The sequence below is a fragment of the Argopecten irradians genome, unplaced genomic scaffold (assembly GCF_041381155.1).
Source record: "Argopecten irradians isolate NY unplaced genomic scaffold, Ai_NY scaffold_0182, whole genome shotgun sequence".
Taxonomy (NCBI): domain Eukaryota; kingdom Metazoa; phylum Mollusca; class Bivalvia; order Pectinida; family Pectinidae; genus Argopecten; species Argopecten irradians.
In genome coordinates, this window is record NW_027187649.1 from 36077 (window position 1) to 59954 (window position 23878).

The window sequence follows — 23878 nt, forward strand, 5'->3', positions numbered from 1 at the left end:
AAAAACAATCTAACCTCATCCTTTCCCGCGTTTTCGGACGGGAACAAAAAATCTGAACTGTTTTCGACATCATCGTCTGATTCTTCTTCTGGTTCTGGATCAGGTTGTGGTTCCGGATCCGGTTCCGGTGACGGCTTCGGTGGTGTTGGTATGGTACTCAAATCTTGCTTTTTTACATCATCACTTTTTGATGAAACGCAACCCATCTGTACATGAGAATGGAGTCAAGATTTAGAAATAAACGATACAAAGAAAATAAATAATCAGTTTGTTGTTTTTTAAGTGTTACTGAATATAAATATGCCAGGTAAAGAAAGGATTTCTAACGGCGAAAGAGTAATCTCCTCTGACACATCAGTCTTATCGATGTTGACACGTGTTTTGGTCTTATTGATTATTGTGCGCTCTGACTAACTGTACTGCTAGAAATCATTTATAGAATTATTAATTATTAGAATCAAAGCTTTGCTGAATAACTGGCATTGAGTTTATATCAAGAAAAAATATTGAACACAGGATACTTCTACTTTCTGATATCTTTCTGCAAAAATACGTGTCTGTGGCTACGAAATACATCTCAACGTCATTCTCCGTTGCCAGACGACAATCTCTCCCAGGGCTCATTGCGGTCCCCACATCCTTTTTCTATAAACGACTGTCAGTTCTCACATAATTTAATTTAATCATTCAATATCAAACCAAACAATAATGGATCCTTTTGCGGATACGCTGGATTTCATACGGCGTCCGCCGTTTCAAAACAATTACTGTGACGTCATATATGCAGGGGTCGTAATCGCCATGACGTAGTATTCTCATCCGGAACTCCTCGGGGAACAAATATTACATAGATTATTCTCGAGATAATACCCGATGAGTTCAGGATGTTAGTATTCTGTGACCCGAGGTCAACAGACGGCCAGTTCGTGAGCCGTTGACAGAGATGAAATTGCGGGGACCGCAATGCACCCTGGAAGAGATTGGTAAAACGGCTTTTAAGTTAAGATTCAGGACCAAATTAAATGTTAGATTCAGGTTAGAATAAATTTGAAGGTTTATCTTTCACTAATGTTTTCATTATGAAATTTTCAATGTATAACTTTTTTTGTAATTACATGAGAGTGTGATTTTTAAATCATGCGAGAGTGTGACTTTGGATACTGTCTTGCGCAACACTGGATCTTGTTTTGAATTCCTTCGGTTTACGAGAAAGTTTTCCAACTCTACATATATGTGATGATTTACATAGAATAACGTTACCGAGACACCACTATCATAAGAGTTCGCTTCGCTATATCTACTATACAATCAAACCATTAAAACTAGAACAGCAAAATGTTTGTATGATGAAAGTAGGAGAGCAATTCTTGAAAGCCAATGACATAACATGAAAATATACTGCAGTGTATGTAATAGTAGAGAAAGTAAAAAATTGGTAATCCCCAACCTATTGGGTCTCGCTTATTTATTGCTGAAAGTTTGGAACTGTAATCCCCCTTTTGACTTGTATCATTTCTTAACTAAATGAAAGTGCCTATAAACATTTAAGTAAAAATATACTATAGGAACTTATTTTTTCTCTGTCTAGTGAGTTCAGTGTACATAATTTGGATTTGATGTCTTAGCTTCAGTGAGATAGCACTATAAAAAGGGCAAAAGTTCCACTATTAGACACAACATTGATATATCACGCCCCCCCCCCCCCCAAAAAAAAAAAAAAAAAAAAAAAAAAAAAAAACCATTCACATACGCATACGCACACTTTACAGAAAGGGTAGAATGTCCTTATATTACTCTAGCTTTCAGTTGGGCGTAAGACTAATAAACCTAATCAAACGCCGATCGCGAGCTATAGATAGAGTCACGATATACCCCCTATAGCTTTAAGGTTTAACGTCTAATGGTTTAACGGGTAATCATAACGATAGTTGTAAATATACTTATCCAATTCAAAATGCAAGAGTTAAAATGAAAGAAGTTGCTGTATGATTTAAATATACAGGAACATTCAATTTTGATCTCAATTATCCTACTGATTGATCTCTTTCAGGTTGATATCTTTCAGGTCGTAGATGAACTTGTTTTCTTTTATCATTTATTAAATAACTTCATTCCTAGCAAGAGACCTGTTCAAGGTATTTCAAAATCATTTATTTTGTTATATCTGATGAACAGAATATTTAAAGGATATCGAAATATGGGTAAGTACACGAAATGAAATTCTACAATCCCATAAATAACATGACGTTTCTAGACAGTTAATTACGATGCCTTTTCTTTTTGCGTGCGATTGAATTTCGCTGTAATTTAGGAACTGTGAAAATGAATCTCCGTGAAAATGGTCTGGGTTTATCATGATATAACTCTTAGAATATAAGTTGCAAAACTAAATCGCCGTGAAAATGCCGTTTGACATAAAAACGCGAAAATCAGTATCATTCGAAATTATGTTGGTTTACTGTAAATATTTGTATATGATTTTGCTTCAATGAACTAGAATTTAACGTAATCTAAAAGTCCAAAAAGACGAGATACATAATTATGTGTAGACTTTGTTTTATTGGGTGTAATAAATTATTTTGACCACATTTACAAGAGTTTAGTGTTACAAATTTCAAAAGAAGACCTGTTCAGTTGCTTCAAGCAGTCTTCCAGTTCAATCTTATCTTCACATGAACAACGCATTCACATCGTAGGTCGATACCTCTGAATAATATCCATAGGTTGTAAAGTATGGCTAAGTTGTAATAGTGTTACATGACCAGTGAAATTTATAATTTCTGTTTGCTAAAACTACACACCTTATGGCAGTAGAAAATCACAGTTAAAACGTTTCCCTGCAAAGGAGTAAAAATGCTAAACTTACCTTCTATTCAATCAGTTATACACAACATAGAACAGAATCATCCAGACAAGAAGGCTTACCTTTACCTGCCTTTAACATGGATGATTTAGGGATTCCAGGTAAGTCAAGCTTCCAAGTTCCGAGAATTAAAAAACAGTGCCATGCTGTTGTTCAAAACAACTTGCATTGATCTACCTATATAATGTAACAGGAAATGTGTTTCGTAGATTTAAAAGTGTTCGCATAAATAAATGCGTATCTACCTATACCGAAAGAGGAAGTTATTTCGAAAGTCTTTTATAACACGATTCATTCCTTTGTTAAATCGGCCATTTTTTTACAAACAAAAACATCAATACCAAAAATATAGAATATGTATATCAATACACACCAAACTCGTATGGAAATTTTCAGGTCATTTATATTTGAAACAGCAAAAATGTCAATCCAATGCAGACTACTTCACAAGGTGACCTCATCACACTGACCTGAATTTATTTGAATACATTTGACGAGTCTCCCGAGCGTAATTTCTCTCAATTTGACAAGAAATTGATGAGAAGTTTTCTTCGAGTGAAGTTTCCGTCTTTTCCAGGTGAATTTCATCTCAAGCTCGGGATAATTTTGGATAAAAAATATTTTTGATAAAACATACATGTAAACATTCCACCATCCTACAAGAATATAAGAACCTATAGCGATGCATCATTCAAATAGCAATTACATTATTTGGTTATCGATTTTGAACGTGAGTGAATACTTTGTTTAAATGTTGGTTTTCGTGGTGCTTATACAGTAATATAGACAAATCATTACGAGCCATTCATTTATATCATAACAAACAAGCCGTATAGTAGCAGAAAATGGACCAGGATAAAGATAGATATGTTAGTAATCATTTTAATGCAAATAAAATACTGTTACTTAGTTAATGCAGACCTCCTTGTTGGTACAACCTTATCGTATAAAGTGTTCAATCTGGGGTCATTTAAAACCACTCAAGTCAAATCTAATTTTAACGTTACAGATTTGTTGTATAACTTTATACATAGTACACATATTTCATTACAGGTTGCATCACCGACTACTGATTAACTTTAAATTCTATCTTTGTGTGAACATACACATTCTAATTAAATGTTTAAAATTCAAATAATGACCTAGGTCTGCAATTACATAATGTAATTGAAGTGACAAATACTGCTTTTAATATTCAGCACAGTCGAAGCAGAACATATGAAAATATATGTGGGGTTAAAATAAATAATTCTAGGGGTTAATATCACTATCATTACATCCCACTCCTAGAATATCTCATAGCAAAACGGAATGCAATGTGTGCGACAACAGATCATTACAGGTTGTTTGGTCCTTTGATGTATATCAAAAGGATAAAAAAAAAAAACGGTACACTGTGGTTGGCTGTGGCTTTGAATTTGGGCCTGCAGAGACTTCAAAGGACGTTTCTGCAGGCCTGCGATTGACAAGTATTTTGTCTCCTAAACTGCCTTCAGTTTTGCAATGACACATTCCAGAGGTGGATATAACGACAGCGATAATGCCCTGAAGTATTGAGGATTGTTAAAATATAGCAACTCCAGAAATAAGGAAGATAGCATATTTATTGTTAAAAAAAATAACAAAGAGGATTAGACACAGTTTAGAAAGTCTTTTCCTCACAAACAAATGTTTACATAAATATGAATGTACAATATGAAATAGCATTATGAATATTTTCATATATAAACGTAAGAGCATGGATGGTGGAAACAAAGTGGAAATGTATCTGCAATTCATCACAGACAGAGAAAGAAAGACAAACAGGGGGTCACATTTCATTTTTCAAGTTTATAATCTTCTATTCGCAATTCCGTCTTTGCATATTGCAGCAAGTTAGCTGCCTTACCTGTAGGTATCCATTGTGATGTCATTATTTTGTGAGCGCAATTCACGTCGTTTTCTCCTAAAGTTATGACGTTACGCTCGCAAACACAAACACATGACTGCAGATAACTCTGTTAGGTGCAAATGTAGATACATAAAAACAATTAATGTACTACATTATAATCACTTCCATTGCAAACGATAGAGGTTGCACTTTCTACAGCCTACTACTGTATCGAATCCATGGAGAACGCAACCAAAAATTGGAAAGTGATTCACATTCGTTTGCAATGAAGTGATTATAATGTAGTACATTAATTGTTTTTATGTCACCTACATTTGCACCTTACAGAGTTATCTGCAGTCATGTGTTTGTGTTTGCGAGCGTAATTATTTCATATTATTTTTTTGAGGTAATTAAACACTAATTACTGTTCAAATGATGAGAGTCATTTATGCTCTGTCGGCGGTGAAACATCTTTAATATACTAGTAAATAAAGCATACAGGTAAGTGTTTCCTTTAACAGCTATACGATTGAAAGAAACTCAAAAATCAATGATTTCAAGAAATATATGTAATAATATACCTCGAAAATTTTTGACAATTTTTTTTGTCCACGCGGTTGGAATTACTTCCTTGTCCCATGCCGTGTCATCTGGAAAATCTTGTTGATATTACTTCTTTGACCCTTATATAATAATATAACTATAACTGCTCGTCATACATACATGCACACTCACTTGTTTCAATTTAACAATTTAAAAAAAATCTAAATAAATCATAATTTGATACAGACAGGACAATTAGAATCAAGGAACACTTCATATTATTGTATATTTATTTCATTTGAAAACAAGAGGCCCAGAGGGCCTGTATCGCTCACCTGGTTTTGTTTTGTTTTTTGTAATTATCGCAAAGACTCTTACAATTAGATTTTTTTTAGTAAAATTGACTCCGAAATTTGTTTAATTTTGAAACACAACCATATAATGATGCTATAGATACCATACAAATATGCTATCCAATACAAAGGTTCAGAGAGGAAGTAATTTATATGAAAATAGTAGCCTAATTGACCTTTTTGGCCCCGGGTCTAAGGCCCCAGGGAGTCAGCCCTATATTTCGCCATACCGTTTAATTTTAAATCCCCATCCTATAAGGATGTTACTATTGCATTATGAGTGCTCTTCCATGCTGAGTTGCAGAGAAGAAGTCGTTTATATGGAAATAGCCAAATTGACCCCTTTTGACCCCGCCCCTCAGGCCCCCAGGGGGTCAGCCCCATCATTTGTACAATTTTGAATCCCCACCCTATAAGGATGCTACAATTGCATTATGGATGCTATTCCATGCTTAGTTTCAGAGAAGAAATCGTTTATATGGAAATAGCCAAATTGACCCCTTTTGACCCCGCCCCTCAGGCCCCCAGGGGGTAAGCCCCATCATTTGTACAATTTTGAATCCCCATCCTATAAGGATGCTACAATTGCTTTATGGATGCTATTCCATGCTTAGTTTCAGAGAAGAAGTCGTTTAAATGGAAATAGCCATATTCACCCCTTTTGACCCTGTCCCTCAGGCCCCCAGGGGGTCAGTCCCATCATTTGCACAATTTTGAATCCCCACCTTATAAGGATGCTACCATTGCATTATGAGCGTAATCCCATGTTTAGTTACAGAGAAGAAGTTGTTTATACAGAAATAGTCATATTGACCACTTTTGACCCACCCCTCAGACCCCCGGGGGGTCAGCCCTATCATTTGTACAATTTTGAATCCTCACCCTATAAGGATGCTACCATTGCATTATGGGTGCTATCCCATGCTTAGTTTCAGAGAAGAAGTCGTTTATATGGAAATAGCCAAATTGACCCCTTTTGACCCCGCCCCTCAGGCCCCCAGGGGGTCAGCCCCATCATTTGTACAATTTTGAATCCCCACCCTATAAGGATGCTACCATTGCATTATGGATGCTATTCCATGCTTAGTTTCAGAGAAGAAGTCGTTTATATGGAAATAGCCAAATTGACCCCTTTTGACCCCGCCCCTCAGGCCCCCAGGGGGTCAGCCCCATCATTTGTACAATTTTGAATCATCACCCTATAAGGATGCTACCATTGCATTTTGGGTGCTATATATCCCATGCTTAGTTTCAGAGAAGAAGTCGTTTATATGAAAATAGCCAAATTGACCCCTTTTGGCCCTGCCCCTCAGGCCCCTGGGGGGGTCAGCCCCATCATTTGTACAATTTTCAGTTAGTAGCCCATAAGGATGCTACCAGTCAAATTTTGTTGAAATCCGACCAGCGGTTATGGAGAAGAAGTCGATTGTTGACGGACGGACGGACGGACGGACGACGGACGCCGGACGCCACGGTATGGCATAAGCTCACCTTGGTCCTTCGGACCAGGTGAGCTAAAAATGTTAAGTAATAAAGGGAGATCAATAGTTTTATTTTAATGGATATTGTGTATTTTGAATCATCTTAGTTTATCCTTTCATCTTACGATTACTTATTTATATCACCACAGAACTTGGCGCGTTTAACTTCTCATGTCGTATTGGTTGTATTTCATGAGGTTTCAATTTTTTAAGTTCAAGAGTACTTCAAAATGCATCTGACACCATAAATCATTTTAATACACGTATAATCAATAGTTGTTCAGTCATCGACAAAGCCAGTTATTGTTTAAGCATTCCCGCTGCGACAGGAGTATACGTACATGTAGGTTGTTTATATTAGATAAACCTTTTTAAACCTATTACAATAACTTATACACATTATTATGTTGTACTTAAAGTGTACACGGAACGGAAAATAATATTTAGATATGTTATTCTGTTTGATCTCCTGACAAGAATGTTGAAAACCGCATCAAAATCGGCCGCTTCAGTACCGAGATACAGCCCTCCGAAGTGCTCGATTTTTACCTGTATATCGACTGCTAATCAGGGAATCGGCCGCTCACGCTGATTTGGGGAATAACCGGATGTGACATCACGAGGACAACGGCAGTGAGGTGTTTGGTAGTGGTGGGGTTATAGCACAAAGGGGGACATATATGTATTCCTGAAATGGGGTTACGAGAATTTTACAAATATATATACAGTATACAGTTATGTTGACGATTTAATTATATATATAATAGGAAATATTACAACTGAAATTAGGCTAAATACATATGTAGATTAGCGGAAACATGTATACGTTATTTATGTTTCTGGTACATTTAACTAGAGATCTTATCTCTGTTTTAACAACTTTCTAAATTATCAAACCTCGGGAATATTCCATTTTCATAATGTGATCTAAAAAGAGACGAATTAGAAAAATGATGGTTATATAATTATTCATTTGAATATGTTTCTGTATAAATAAAAATTCTCTCTAGGCCTATGGATTTCAACAGAAATATATATGTATATATGTTTCTGATTTCAAGAACCAACATAACGAAAAGAAAATGTTTTAAATGTATTTCATAGTTCAATACACGTAGATATCATAGACATAAATTAGGAGGGGAGTAAAAAAAATGGATATCCGAAATCTAGCAACTATCAGATATATCAAAATTCTGACATCGAGCATCAAGTCGTCGAGTGTACTGTATTATATGTAAGTTGAATGTATTTCGTCAAAAAACAAATAGATCCATTTCAGATATAACGCAATTAGTAGAATATGCAAAAAATTCTGTTTGGAATCATAACTTAATCGTATGGGCAGGTTTTATAAAAAAAAATTGCGTAGAGATGCTCATTTACATAAGACAGGTACATCAATATACATGTATGCATGGTATAAATCCCTGTTTTCAAGCGTTTTTCAAACTCATATCTGTGATTAAGGATAATATTAAATAGGTATCGGACATGAACACAGGTATTTGTGTCTTCAAAATCGATATTTACAAACAGATAGTTTATATTAGATGGCAGACACCAAAAATCGCCTCTCTATCTTATGTGAGTAGAATAGGTCCCGTTGTCCTCGTGACGTCACAGGTCAGGGGTCCCGAATCGGGGTCAATGGCTTTGGGCTTCAGGTATGTTCTAGAGAAAAGTCGCATTTTCTCTAATACCATAATCGCTATGAAACTCGTACTCTCTCCATTCTAAATTTTATCCAAAGACGCATTTATCAAGCCTTATATACCAAACCATTCCGTGTTCTCTAAATTCCATTCTCGGTCAAGGAACATAGTAAATATAATTTATATTTCTCAATCACAGTTGTTAAATTACATTTTTAAATTTATCGATAGTACCTATCTTTTCAAAGGATGGCTACAGATCGTCAGGATATGCGACGCCTCCTGCTTGCAAAAGCACTTAACTAATTATCGTTGCAAATGTCGTAGCACACACAATACCAAATGCAGAGTTACGTGCGTTACCCGAACGGTTTGCTTGACTGGTTATCCGTGAGTTATTGATAGGCTGGCATCAAAATCTATTGAATAAATACATAAATGAAGTGAAAACGATATTGTAGGATATTATGTCGTTGTTTTAAGCTAATATAAAACACGTTATACACCTTAATAAAATTCCACTGTTGAAGCGTATAGCAACGTAGTTATGGAATTTTCTATTTGACTATCACTACTTCAGGACAATGTATGTGACCCAATGATTTATTTTGACACCTGACATCCTCTTCTGAAATAAACGGTTCAGGTGTTCTCGTGTTCTGCTAATGGAGTTTAAATCAGGATTCTTAATGGCGTTGTCTGAATGTAACATGCATTGAAGGATACACAACACGAACGGTCACCCATTCACACAACGACTAGGCACGATATCCAAACAGCACATCAACAAAAACTAGCGTATGTAATATCGTTTACATTCGGTCCGGCACACCTCGATCTCTTGACACGTTCTCTTAAAGTATTTTTTTTTCAAATACAAATGAATGTGGATTAATATTCTGTCCAAAGAACTAAACGAATCATCGTGCCAGCTCTATCACCACCATCATCACGACTTAAGAAAACATTGAACTGTGATGTAACAAAATTATTTAAGAATTTCAAGAATCATTTATCAGACGCTTTCCTATCGAAATCCGCACCTGAAATGTCTAAATCTGTGAATCGTAGCACTGCACGCACCTCATCAAGAAGCGTAAGTGGGTTCGACATGGCACTCTGAGAGAAAGTATAGCGATGCCATCTCCCGACTACCGCCACTCCAGTCACTAACCATAATATGACCCCGGACACTTAGCAGGATACCAGGCCCGTTCTCGTTGAAACCGTATCTAACGTGCGCAGAGGTTACACAACGGAACAGTCATCCATCATCGAGGTGACTATAATCGATGGTGCCAAACTTTTGTGTATTGATACCAAAACTCACTCGAAGGGCCACGATACCTGGTTATTTCATTATGCAGCTGAAATCCTCATATCCATTAATCGCCACATTCATACGATAATACATAAATATAAGAGGTCACGTCTCGTTGTTTGCAAAATGACTAAGTAGAATTTTCCAAAGTCTATGCGACGGCATTTCCTGAGTGGTCTGTCAATCTGGGATGTATCCAACCAAGTTGTTTCCAAAGAATCGAAAGAGATCTCATGTCCAATGTCCAATGTAGTGAGCAATAAAATAAATTTGACAAAAGTCGTTTCCATCTATGTACCATGACTTGGTTCAGCGATTATTATTATTGAAGTTCCAATGTCGACCTACTTATCGTATTACAATAACTTATAAACATTAAAGAGGACCCAGTCTTATTAAGCCTATTTAAGTTGGAAGGAATTAACGCCCAAGTAACAGTTAAGGTCATAAAGGGACGACATCCCATGAATCTCGCTTGTATCTTTATGAAGGCTGCGGTATGTCCGTGTTGTTTCTCGTTGTGATAGTGGCACTCTTGCCTTTTTTATAGTGCTATCCCGCCGAAGCATTCCACTAAAAACATCAAACAGCACACCTCGCCCAATCACATTATACTGACAGTGGTTGCTAAAAAGACCCATGATTAAGAGAAATTGATGTAGGTGAAGTATCATGGTTTTCCTGTCTAAGCACTATTGTGAGTTGCGGTACCGTCGTAAACGACTAATGATAATTGTTGAAGTTTCGGCGTCGTTCTCTCCTGTCTAAAGTTTGTTCACGTTCCACAGCTAATATGTCTCGTTCCTTGGACAACTCCTGGATGTTTTTCCGGAATATGTGGGCAAATCGAGATTGTTTTAGTCGTCGGACAGTCTTCTCTGTTACATACCAGTTCTGTCGTAGTTTAGCTTCTCGTATTTCTGTCACATAAAAACAAAACAACAAGCCACAACAAAATGTTTGATCAAATTAAATGGAGGAAAATAGATGCCTTAAAAACAATTAAAGCATTAATGTTTTACTCGAGCCAGCGTCGTCACACTCCCTTTTATGCTAAACAGGAGCAGAAGCCTATATCAGAGCTATGACTAACAGAAACTGGTAGAGGTGAAGTGTCATCGTTTTCCTGAAGGAACGGTGTATCGAATATACATTGCTGTTTGACTCTTCCTATGTCTGAATTAATTCGCCTTATACATATGTACATTTCGTACCCGCCATAATTCAGTAACTTACGTCATGTATGAAGTCCTCAATTCATGTATTTATCATGGCTACATGAACACGTATAGGGAGGCGGGGTTATACGTGCTCGGTCGGGTGGATGGGATAATTGTATGCATGGCGTTGCACACGTGCTTTGCCTTGTACAGTTGTTTGTAACCGCAATTTTGCCGGTGTGAGATTTTTCTATCTAACCCTTGGATAAAGACAAGCTACACGAAATCTTTGCATGTGCTCACATAGGGTAAGAGAATCACCTAGAGATAAAATTATCAAGCCGTCCAACACTCGGTAAAGCCTCGTTTTGACAATTTTAGAATCTTATCCTCGGGTTCAACTTCGCTCGCCAAGGGTATTAGTCCGATTCTTTTTCTAATATCCTTGGCATATCTCACTTCAGAACAGGTGTTTTTGCTTTCAGATTCTGATTGGATGCGGCTAGGTTCAGGCGACCAATGAAAACGCAGCTTTGATATGTCTGAAAAACTGAACTGAAGCGATAGTATAGTGACCTACATTTGTATAATGAGGCATCAGACATGTCATGCCTGTCAACATCATCTCCTAGCGAAGTTATATTACTATCTATTTAATCAATTAGATGTTTGAACGTCTTGGAGACGTTGCTCTCCAAACAGATTGGAAAGTACGTGCGTGGTTTATGTTTCACAAATTAAACAATTAAAAGATATACTGCGATCTCGTTACAAAATTGGACATTGCAGAACTTCTGCATGAAACACACAAAAAAACTGGAGTCCGAACTTACTATTAAACAAATGACTCGCACACATGTTCATCTTTGGTATTTTGAATCTGTCGCAAACAACACACGTGTTTCATAGGGCGCTGCCATTTTTTCAACCAAACAACAATGATACGAGCTTTTTAATTGGTTGCTTACTACGTAATGGAAGGGGCGCAACTGCGGTGATCCAGCAGGGGGCGCAGAGCGGGACCACCCGTTCTGAAGTGAGATATGCCAAGGGTAGTAGAAAGATAATCGGACTAATACCCTTAGCTAGCGAAGTTGCCTCGGGTTGGGATTCTCCTGTCTCACCCCAAAGGGAGTGAACGATTCTGTTAATCCCGACTCTCTACCAGGAATCAGTGACTATTTTCCCCTTTTAACAAACTTACCCTGTTTAGTACGAAGATATTCCAGTCTAATTTTAGCAGACTCTATTTCCTCATCATCTTCCTGTGCTCCGTGCTTTCTGCACTTTTCTATTGCTTCTTCAATATCCTTTATTACGTCTTTGTCTTGTTTTGATTCGTCTGTATAAGCAGCCGATAAAACCTCACGAAGTTTGTTCCTGGCAATCCTTAAATGAGTGTTCTAAAGATGAAAGGAGACTAAATCATTACATTATTTATAAATGCAATTTTTAATATATCTATTATATATTCAATGTTGTAATTGAAAACACTGGCGGTAAATATTCGACGGGATAAATTCGTTACATATTTTCGCCTCGCAATGCCCGATACAAGTTTATTTTAGACCCAATATTTTTTCGTATTATGTCACTAACAAAATCTGTAACTAATGATATTATTTGGTATGTAATAAGTATGATTACACATCACTTTCATTTAGAATGTTCTCACCGGATTAAACTTGATCACATGACATTGAATAAATTAGATATTTCCCTGAAATTGGAAGTCGAGGAAAATAACCTCCGAGGGAAATAACCCCCGAGGGAAATAACCCCCGAGGGAAATAATCCCAGGGAAATAACCCCCGAAGGAAATAACCCCTTGGAAGCTCCGCACGTGACCGGAAGTTGACGTCATCTGCAACGTCAACCAACAATGGAAACACTGTTGCTTATTTTTTGTTGCCCAACTAATTTAGCAACGTTGTTGTCGGGAAATACCTTCATGGGTTCTTTTAACAGAGATTGTTTTCCTTTAATTTTGTTCGGTTTAATAAAATAATTATGTCCCAATGTGTCGGGATACATCTAGAATTTTCTCCCTGGAAAGAGTTATTTTCTCTCGGGCTTCCCCTCGAGAAAATATCTCATTCCAGGGAGACAATTCTAGATGTATCCCTCCACAGAGGGCCATAATTGTATAATATTACGTATGTAATAATGTCACGGTGACAATATGTGAGCTAGGAACGAATTTTTCCAATTTTTATAAAAAATATAGGTCAGGCCGGTCAATTGATGTATACATTGTTAAGAATTTATAAAGTCAATGCATTATTCTACATGGTGTAAATAGTAAAAGCCTACTATTTAACATGAATGGATTGTTAGGTTTGACATTCGTTGTTTTCGTTAATTTCAAATATATTTTAATTTGCATTGTCGGCTTTAAAAAGGCAATATATTGGTTGGTCCCGACAGTACGTACCTCCCTTCGCGGCGTTATATCTGAAGACAGAAGGTAGTTACAGACGGTCCTGTACTCGTGTGGTGATTCTGCCGTCGCTGTTGCAATGCTCAGGACATATTCTCCATCTTCAATAATTTTGCACGTGATCGATAATTCCCTCCTTTTCACGTGAATCTCATGCTGGACTGATGATGCCAAAGACAACTTTTCAATCCTGCCATTTACTATTTTTAAGGTGACAAGATCGTTCCTCACATGGATGAATCTCACCGCTTCTTCTTCAAGATGAAACGTGAACCTCATTTCCTTATCCTTATACACAGGATACTGTCCATCTCTGTGAGAAGGAAAGAGCAGTCCCGAACGTTCTGCAAATGGTCCAGGACCAAACCCTACTTCTTTCGGATCTATCGGCAAAGGTAAGCATTCTTTTCGAGGCGATGGACAATCAAGTCTAAACTCACCAAGAAGAAGTAGTGGAACATTGTTTGGAGCTCCAAATATACGTAGTTTGAATGTCCCTTTAATAGGAAAACGAACGCGGATTTTCCATCGCTCACCACATCTGATCAGCGAGACAAGCCTAGGTCTGGTTTCCATTGAGAGCAGACTATTATTCTCGGCGTTACTTTCTTCCTTCAACAGAAACTCGTAGTACATATTGATTGCGTTTGCATTTTTCGCAGGAGCATCTATTTTGATCATAACTTCCCCATCCTGTGCTTCATATACACAAGCGTCTTTTGTTTTCAAGCGCAATCCAAGACCGAAAAACGGAGGCAAAAGGTAAGCTTTGTCAATAAACTGCGGTCGTGTCACGGTGTTCTGGAGTAACTGCCATCTTTCATCTGATGGATGGCACATATAGATGAACTCACTCGGATTTGTCATAAAGTAGTATTCTTCAAAAGCATTTTTCACCATTCCTACAGTTGTTTTCAGTTCTTGTTTTCTTTCGGTATTGCTTCCTGCTTCCAGTTTGATCCATCCACCTGTTCGTCCTCCGACAATACATCTACAGATCAGGAAAGGATGAACGAGGTGCCATGATCCTTCCACAAAGATTGCGTTCCATGTACTTAACCCTCCCAGGTCTGTATCCCCAGGCTGATATCCACCTGATTTTCCGACTCCTTCGATCTGTTTGCATTTTATATTAGCATTCCTGTGAAAGTAATATCACTATTTCATTAAAGTGTTAGCATCAATGCCATTGTATTTTATTCAAAATGTAATCACATGGAAATATTTCAAATCCTGTTACACAAGCGTGCTCGGGTTCCAATTGTATAAAAAAAATATAGAATCGAGATTTCCTCAATATATTTCCACAAAGAAGATATTTTTCTTGTCTTTGCGTTACTTGACTTGCCGAGATAATTCTGTTGACCAGTCGAGTAATAGCATATCTAGTTGAAATATTTATTATCAACAAATTTGAGTTATATCACAACTTGTCGACATAAACATCTTGGAAAATTTAGTTATGTTACTGTGACTGGAAATCCTGAACATAGACGTAATTAGCTAAATTGAATTTTCAAGATACATGTAGAAGTTGACATTCCAATATAGTTTTCTCAAACTGTCGCTTTATAACTCGACCGGCGGACATATTTTTCATAGCAAAGTCGAGTTACTGTAACACGACGTAAAATAACAAGATGGCAAAAATATCAGTATGCCACCATATTTAGTATTAAATGAACCCTGATGTGCTATCATTTAATAAAAGGTTTCAAACTAACCAACTGTAGATTGTACAGGGCGTTATTTTAATTTCTAAAAAAAAACAAATGTCCATTACGGGATACAACATAACAAATAAAAGTAACATAAACAGCTATATTAGAGGGATACTAAATATATTCTACAAAAGGTAACGTTTAAAATATACCAGCTTTAAACTTACAGGCAAAGTACAAGGAAAACAGTGGAATATGTCGTTCTTTTCTGAGCTAATAATGTAATATAACCATCTGGTGTATCAGTATTTCCTTCTTTCCGTTTCACTTCTTTTGAGTCGACATCTTGAATGCTGAGCCAAACCATCAGAGCCCTGGCCTTAAACACCTCCGGCCTGTCTGAGTTATCAAGGTCACCGGTCAGGTAGGTTATAAGGTTAGTAAAACTGTTGTTTAACGCTGCAGGTGCCTAGAGAAAAGGTAACAAAATATTGCTAGATAACATAACATATTGAGCTATTTTCAAATATTACTGAGACAATATATGTGCATTTCATAAAGAACATTCGGTAATTTTATTCTATTTTAACATTTATCAATGCATTTTTGTACTTTAGTCATAAAATGAACACTTTCAGAATACAAATGTATTTAGCGAAGAAATAAGTCTTTTTATATATTTATCTAGTATATTTTGCCCATTATGCCCTCGTTCAAATTATTTGAGCTTAGGCCATTTTCTATAAAAAAATCTTCATGTCAATCGTCGTTTTTTCGTCAATATTTTTATCACTCATTCGATTTCTCTCGTACATCAACAGACTGATTTATAGAATTACAAGGAAAAACTTTCCAATTTGTTTACGTTACCATTATTGTATAAATGCCACTAACATACACACCTGTCGAGCATGCTTATCAACATCCTGTTGTGTACGGGGTTCTGGCATATCCGAGTCGAACTCGACAAGATCTTCGACGTCATCTTTCATCTGTGGCGTCCAGTTGGAGAACCATTTCACGTCTGTACCCGATTTGATGTTGCAATTGTCATTGACTGGTACAATATCTGGATAGGTGAGTGTCTTTTCAACTTTTACCTAGTATACAAAACATATATACATCTTTTGGTAATGGAATGACAATAGAGACAGGTTTTTAAAATGAGACAGAATAAAAGAAAGTTTACATATACTAGTGAAGTATGAAAGTAAATCTGAAATTGATTAGTCATATACAAGCCTGCAACCAACATTGATGTTTATACATTTTTTATCATTATACTACCTCATCAATAACAGCATTTTCGGAAGGAAACAGCAGAAAATCTGAACCGTTTTCTTCTTCTTCTTCACTCTCTGGTTCCGGAATTTTCGTCGAAGAACAGCCCATCTATAATAGCGGAGTATGGAGTCGTTGAATCGTAAATAAAGCAAACATGTTTGATTAATATGATTTCTTACTTACATCTTTTATGATCATTTGTGGACGTAGCAATATTTTAGAGATATCTATTTTGTAATACATCAGATTTGTATAGCTTTTAGCATATATCGCCATCATAACGTGGTCTTTTTATTTATGGGATTAAATTTCCATCGTGGTCTTATATTTATATTGATGGGACGGCATATAATCAAGAAATTTATCAACGGAAGTTATCTCTGTCTTAAAGTTCAAATTAACTTCTTGAAATAGACTAACGTTTTATTACGGTGGCTGGGAGCGGACATGAAATAAATAAAATTATTGCGTGGGAACGAAATATTATTGCGTGGGAACGAAATATTATTGCGTTCGAACGAAATATTATTGCGTGGGAACGAAATATTATTGCAAGAACTAATTTGTACGTACATGATACTACGTTGTACGTGCAAATGTACAAGATAATAATTTGTACGTAACTACTGATACTTAATAACTTGTCAGATATTAAGTTAAACGTATAAGATAATAATTTGTACGTACAATTAAAATACTAGCTGTACGCACATGATACAGCGATGTACGTACTAACGTACAAGATAATAATTTGTCCATACGTACGTACAAACGTACACGATACTGTAACAATAGATACTAATAAATTACTAAGTTATACGTAAAAGATAATAAGTTGTACGGACATGATAAATAAAATCATATATTGGTCCTAATACGCTACCGTAAATAAAAGCAGTTTATGTGCCTTTATATTACTATATATATATGACTGTAATACATCGGGTTATTATGTTTCAATATTTCCATTTGAATGTGTGCAAATTGTGTTACAACAAACATTATTTTGTATCAATACTTAGTCAACTAATTTAAAAAGTAAAACAATGAATTTCCATGACTTTTTCTACAATTTTAATGCAAAGCATTGAAGGCAAATACTGAAATACAATACAAATCCAAACAATATATGCAATAAACTTTAAATTAATGGTTTTAAAGCAAAATATGCTATATAAAATATACATTATTAAGAAGGTTTACACAAAACCACTTTAAATGACCAATTACAAAGAATATTGATATGAAATCGCAGACTGCCACATTTGAAATAGCCAAAGGTAAACCGTTGATATTTCGTTCCCACGCAATAATTATTTCGTTCCCACGAAATAATTATTTCGTTCGAACGCAATAATATTTCGTTCGAACGCAATAATATTTCGTTCGCACGCAATAACATTTCGTTTGAACGCAATAATATTTCGTTCGCACGCAATAATATTTCGTTCGAACGCAATAGTATTTCGTTCCCACGCAATAATTTTATTTATTTAATGTCCGCTCCCAGCCACCGTATTTTATAGATTAATATGGACATTTTTGTATTTCAATTGGACAAAGCATATCCAGAAAAAATTGTTAATCAGATATGTAAACTTGTCCATTTCTCAGTACTTATGTCAAATTGAATGAAATACACTTTTTATAAGTACGTAATGAATTATTTTAGAATTTACTTTTTCATTATCAAAAATAGACATTTTCAATATTCATTCAACATAAACAAAGTTACATCGACTGTTTGGAACTATTTGCTTTCCATTTTTTGATAACTTGCTGAAGAATTATGTACATATGAATTGTTAACATGGATACAAAAGGTCACGAAATTGGTATATTTGACCAACTTTGAAGGTTCCAATTTATATGTATTACAAATGAGGTGTGATTTTAGTGTGATTTTCCATATTTTCCTGATTTTGTGATAGGCTAAAAAGACATTTACCCAAATTTCAGTTTTTCAATATTTCTTCCTGTTATAATACTTTGACTTTAAACATATTTCATTGTCATAAAAGTACAAATGGAGTAGGCACATGTTATTTCAACTTAAGAAGCCTTCTCCAATCAACATGAAATATTTACAGGTGATGACATACATACATTAGGTATAAATATAATTGAATTTATCAGAGTATAAAATAACAAGATGTTCAAAACCTTCTGCTGGACTTTATAAATGATTGCACAAGTTCAACTCATGACAGTTTACTTCCAAAGCCAAGTTTTCATTTCCGTTAAGCAATAAATTTTAATTTACTGGTATATTTAGATCAACTTGGAGCATATTTGTACGGGCAGCAGCATAATTTTGACATTCAAAAACGAAATGGTTAGCATTTTCACAAATGTAGCCACAATTTATACAAATAGAATTTGGTGCCAAATTTACACGAAAAATGTCATCTTTTAGAGAACTACACTGATGTCTTAATTTAGTATGTATAATATTTTAATTTTCGTTCTCCATAATTAAAATAACATGGTAGACTAGTAGAAATAGGTTGGGAAAGTCTATAGTTTAAAGGAAGAAAAAGGTAGGGATTTAACATTGACATCTAAGTTGACATCAGCTTCTTAAAGTAGTGGGAAAGAAAGATTTTGTTGTAGTAGATAGTCAATAATTTGGAATCTGGAAACTTTCACTATTTCTTAAAGTATAAGGATTGTTATAGCCTACTGTATGGGGTAATAAGGTTGATAGATAACTTGGAGTCATATTATTGTTTATCTTATATAGTAATTGCAGCTTTCTTTTAGCTCTTCTGTCCTAAAGAGGTTCCAAATCTGTTTCAAAATATATTGATTAATTTCTAGTTTAACACGGTAACCCCGTAATAATTTTAGCTGCTTCACGCTGAGCCCGCTCTAATTTATCTTAATCAGCAAACTTCACATGCATATTCAAGAACAGGTAAAATAAAAGACTTATAAATTCTTAAAAGAGCATCACGCTTTAACATATATTTGATTTTCCTTAAGATATTATTTTTTTTCATAACTGATTTATAAATTTCATTCATATGATCAGACCATTTAGCATTTGAATTAAAAATGACTCCAAGATGTCTATGAAAACTTCTAACATCTAAACAAAATACTTCCATCAAAAATTAAATCAAAATTTTATGTTATAATACTGATGACAAATTATCCAAAACAAAAACAACATTTTTATTGCTTAAATAAGGTCTATACTTTCACTAAATTGACTGAACTTAGATGTATAATACTTGGTATTACACATATAGATAGACCTCTGTAATTATAGAATAAATCAAAGTACTGAAAGTACTGCTGCGGTAAAACTTCTGGATGATAGGAGTTGATTCGAGTGTTAAAGATTGATAAGTCAATGGTTATATCATCAGTATAACTGCAAATCGGAAAACGATCCAAAGGAAACAGGACTCAAACTAAGGCTGAAAAACAAATACAAATAATTGTTTTTTTTATTTGGTCGTAATAATTTATCACATTGATTTATTTTCTCACATTTTGTACAGGTCAAGTTATTCTAAATACACATAATGCATTTCAGTGCAGAACCTTCAATCAAAGAGGAAGTATTTATGTTGTCAAGTTTATATAAAGAAAAGTTTCAGCATTATGGTGACTTGTAATGTCAAATTAAATTGATATTTTTGTTAAAAACTAAACAGGCATTCTTCAGATATCAAGAAAAAACTTACTGGTTATATTATATAAAATCTCATATAATGTTTAAGCAATACCATACACGTATTTGACCTTTAATGACTAATATGAATGACATCAAGGATTTCCTGTTTAACAAAAATGTATCTAGCAAGTTTAAGAACACCATACTATCTATAACTACAAAAATTAATGGTTGTCAGACCGTGTAACATATATAACTAACGTATATTGTCATAAAGGATGACTTTCATGCTTCATAACTTCACTAATACTACTTTGGCAACATATCAGGGAGAAAGAGGGGAAAGAGAGGGAAAGAGAGCAAAAAAATCTCTGTCAGCTATCAGCTGTTTACCGGTATATGCTTTATCAAGTTTCAAGTACATCAATGTATATATATTAACTATAAAACTAAATAACCTGAGTTAACTAAACGACATGTAAATGGCAGGAAGGATGTTTTTTTGTCAAAACATGTTAATATTTTTTCTCTATGTCTATCAAGTTTGTAGTACATTACAACATATATTCTAACAAACGGTAACGGCACGAGTTACCTAAATGACAGATATTGTCATCAGTGTCCTTTTCTAACTACAATTTGTAAATATCTTCTTATTAAACATTATGGAAAGTTGTTCAGCAAAATTTGGAGCAAGGATAGGTCCAACATTCGGATCGCAAATTCACTCAGAAATTTTACTTTGGCATGATAATTTACTTTGAAATTTGACTATTGGTTCCAAAACTGTTTTCATAAGGCCTGAACATGATAATTTACTTTGAAATATGAATATTGGTAGAAAAACAGTTCTTATAAGGCTTGGTTCAAGAAAAACATAATTGTAGTATATGATTTAATGAAGGATAGTGACACGCTTACTTTTTACTGTTTTGATGAATTGATACAAATCTATCAGATTAGTACTAATTTTGTGGAATATCACGGTTTTATTATCTGCTATCAGAGAATACCTGAATTCGACTGACTCTGAAATATGTCAAATTTGTTTCCTACTTACAATAAATATTTCATATTGATCTGTACAATGTAATGAAAAAAATAACATACTCCTACCGGGAGGAGAAGATGGGAAGACTTAATTAGTTCAGTCGAATCATTTGAAATGGGTTGATATTTCTAAAATTTCCTTTACAGTAACGAAAATTATAAGCTTCAGTGGTTTCAATATATATTATAGCAGATTCACTCAGCAATTTTACTTTGACATGATAATCTACTCTGAAAAAAAACATTGTGTTACAAATTATATTAGTACATTTGCCTAGTACAGAATAGTACGTACATGTATTACAATTTCATTTATATTTTAAACGCCTCCGAATTTTTTCATTTAATTTGCATAAACAACCAAACGATAAGATTTCGTTATAAAATGACACTTAACCTTGTGAGTGTGTATATCCAGAGTTAGATGTAGATTTTAGTATTGAGGAAATAGCTGAAGTAATTAAGGCTCTGCCTAAGGGCAAAGCTGCTGGCATCGATATGGTTCTTAACGAATACTTCATTGAATATAAAAAATATGTTTTTACCAGTTTTGTTAAAATTATTTAATACCATGTTACAAATTGGTTATTTTCCAGAGTCATGGGCCCAAGTTGTCATAATTCCTCTGCATAAAAAGGGGGATATTAATAATGTTAACAATTATAGAGGTATAACGTTAATTAGTCATTTAGCTAAATTATTTGCGTCCTTGTTAAATAAGCGCTTGTTAAAGTGGAGTGCTCGTGAAGATATTGTCACCGATGCACAATTTGGTTTTAAGCCTGGGTTTGGTACTAGTGATGCTATCTTTGCGTTGCAAAGTTTAATTATTAATTCTATAGAGCAAAAAAAACGACTATATTGTGCTTTTATTGATTACAGTAAGGCTTTTGATAGTATTAATCATCGATATTTATGGCATAAACTTTGGAAAAGTGGTAGTAGAGGGCGATTACTTAATGTAATTTCATCAATTTATGATAATGTACGTTCATGCGTGAAACTAAATGGTAAACTATCCGCCATGTTCGATTTGCATGTCGGTTTATTACAAGGGGAATCTTTGTCTCCCATGCTATATTCTTTATTTGTAAATGATATGGAAAGTGAATTTATAAACTCGGATTGTCAAAGTTACCCCTTACAGTTACTTAACCTTTTTATGCTAATGTATGCAGATGATACAGTCTTATTTTCCGAAGACGCTACTGACCTCTAGCATATGCTCAACTGTCTACAGACTTATACGGTTAAATGGAATGTAAAAGTAAACACAGATAAAACAAAAATTGTTATATTTAGGAAAAGGAGAAGAATATTACCTGGTGAAAAATGGACTTTCAATGATAAATCTATAGAAATTGTTGATAAGTTTTGTTACCTGGGTTTGGTTTTTAATTTTAATGGAAGATTTGCTGTAGCACAAGATACATTAGCGTCTCAAGGCAGGAAAGCATACTTTCAATTAAAAAGAAAAATGAAAAACTTTAGCCTTAACACAGAAACAAAATTATCCTTATTTGTTACATATGTTACATGCATATTAAATTATGGTTGTGAAGTGTGGCGGCTAGATGTTTCGCCCCAAGTTGAAAAAATTCACCTCCTTTTCCTTAAAGACATACTTAATGTTAGAAAAACAGTCAATACATCTATGGTGTTTTTCGAAACGGGTAGATATTCATTGTATGTTCAACGTAAGAGAGCTGTTATGAAATATTGGTTAAAACTATTGAAAACAAACAATTGCATTCTGAAATCTTGTTATGATGCACTAGTCGAATTGAATAGCAGAAAACCTAATTGTAAAACGAATTGGGTCTATCATATTAAGCACGAACTTTGTAGTTTGGGATTTGGATATGTTTGGAAAAATCAATGTGTTTTAAATGAAAATCATTTTTTGCAAATATACCACCAACGTATTAATGATGTTCTTGTTCAAGAATTATATAGTGCGTTTGATGTATCTCCTAAATGTTATTTGTATAAACATATCGTTCATAATTTTTGTACACAGTTCTATTTAATTAAGCCTGTAAATCATAAATTCAAGAAGTTTTTAAGCCAATTCCGTATGCAATGTCATAGTCTTAATATCGAATCCGGACGTTATAATAATATTCCTGGAAATCAAAGGACTTGTTCATTATGTGATAAAAATGACGTCGAAGATGGAGTACATTTTGTTCTTCTCTGTCCGGCATATTCTGAATTAAGAGAAAAATACATTAACAGATATTTTTATCATAGACCAAGCGTGCATAAGTTTATAGAATTATTCTCTAGTAAAGATGTTAAAATTTTGAATATGTTGGGTAACTTTTTGTTTCGTGCAACAGAGAAAAGAAAAACTCTGCTCACAATTAATTAAATGATAAAATTGCTTTGTATTTGCCGTCAGCATCAACGTAGGTTCTGTTGTGATCACGTCTTTTTATACATATGTAGCTTAATATTATTAGTATATTGAAATACTGAAATATTGTCCTCCGCCATCTTATACTTGTATACATTGTATGTCATATTATAATGATAATAATTGTACTGTTCCCTATATGCTTGTTAT

The 23878-nt window shown here is 34.6% G+C and overlaps 1 protein-coding gene and 1 long non-coding RNA gene across 2 annotated transcripts; both read right to left on the reverse strand.

Moving 5' to 3' along the window:
• Positions 1-12: 12 nt before the first annotated feature.
• On the reverse strand, positions 13-3148 carry LOC138311999 (uncharacterized). The gene is made up of 2 exons (XR_011206822.1): positions 2867-3148; positions 13-206 (listed from the first exon to the last, which is right to left on the reverse strand). It is a non-coding gene; the product is annotated as an uncharacterized lncRNA (long non-coding RNA).
• Positions 3149-6671: 3523 nt separating this feature from the next.
• Positions 6672-17111, reverse strand: LOC138312000 (hillarin-like). Its single transcript, XM_069253099.1, has 6 exons — positions 16638-17111; positions 16253-16450; positions 15578-15819; positions 13684-14830; positions 12454-12652; positions 6672-11009 (listed from the first exon to the last, which is right to left on the reverse strand). The coding sequence occupies exons 1-6, from the start codon at positions 16740-16742 to the stop codon at positions 10813-10815; spliced, it is 2088 nt and encodes a 695-aa protein (XP_069109200.1). The 5' UTR covers positions 16743-17111; the 3' UTR covers positions 6672-10812.
• Between the last annotated feature and the right edge of the window lie 6767 nt (positions 17112-23878).

Coding starts and splice junctions, on each gene's coding strand:
- LOC138312000 (XM_069253099.1), bottom strand. CDS start 16,742: ATGGGCTGTTCTTCGACGAAAATTCCGGAACCAGAGAGTGAAGAAGAA. Junction 16,451..16,637: donor AAAATGCTGTTATTGATGAG/GTAGTATAATGA, acceptor TTTGTATACTAG/GTAAAAGTTGAAAAGACACT. Junction 12,653..13,683: donor ATATAACGCCGCGAAGGGAG/GTACGTACTGTC, acceptor TTTCATCTTTAG/AACACTCATTTAAGGATTGC.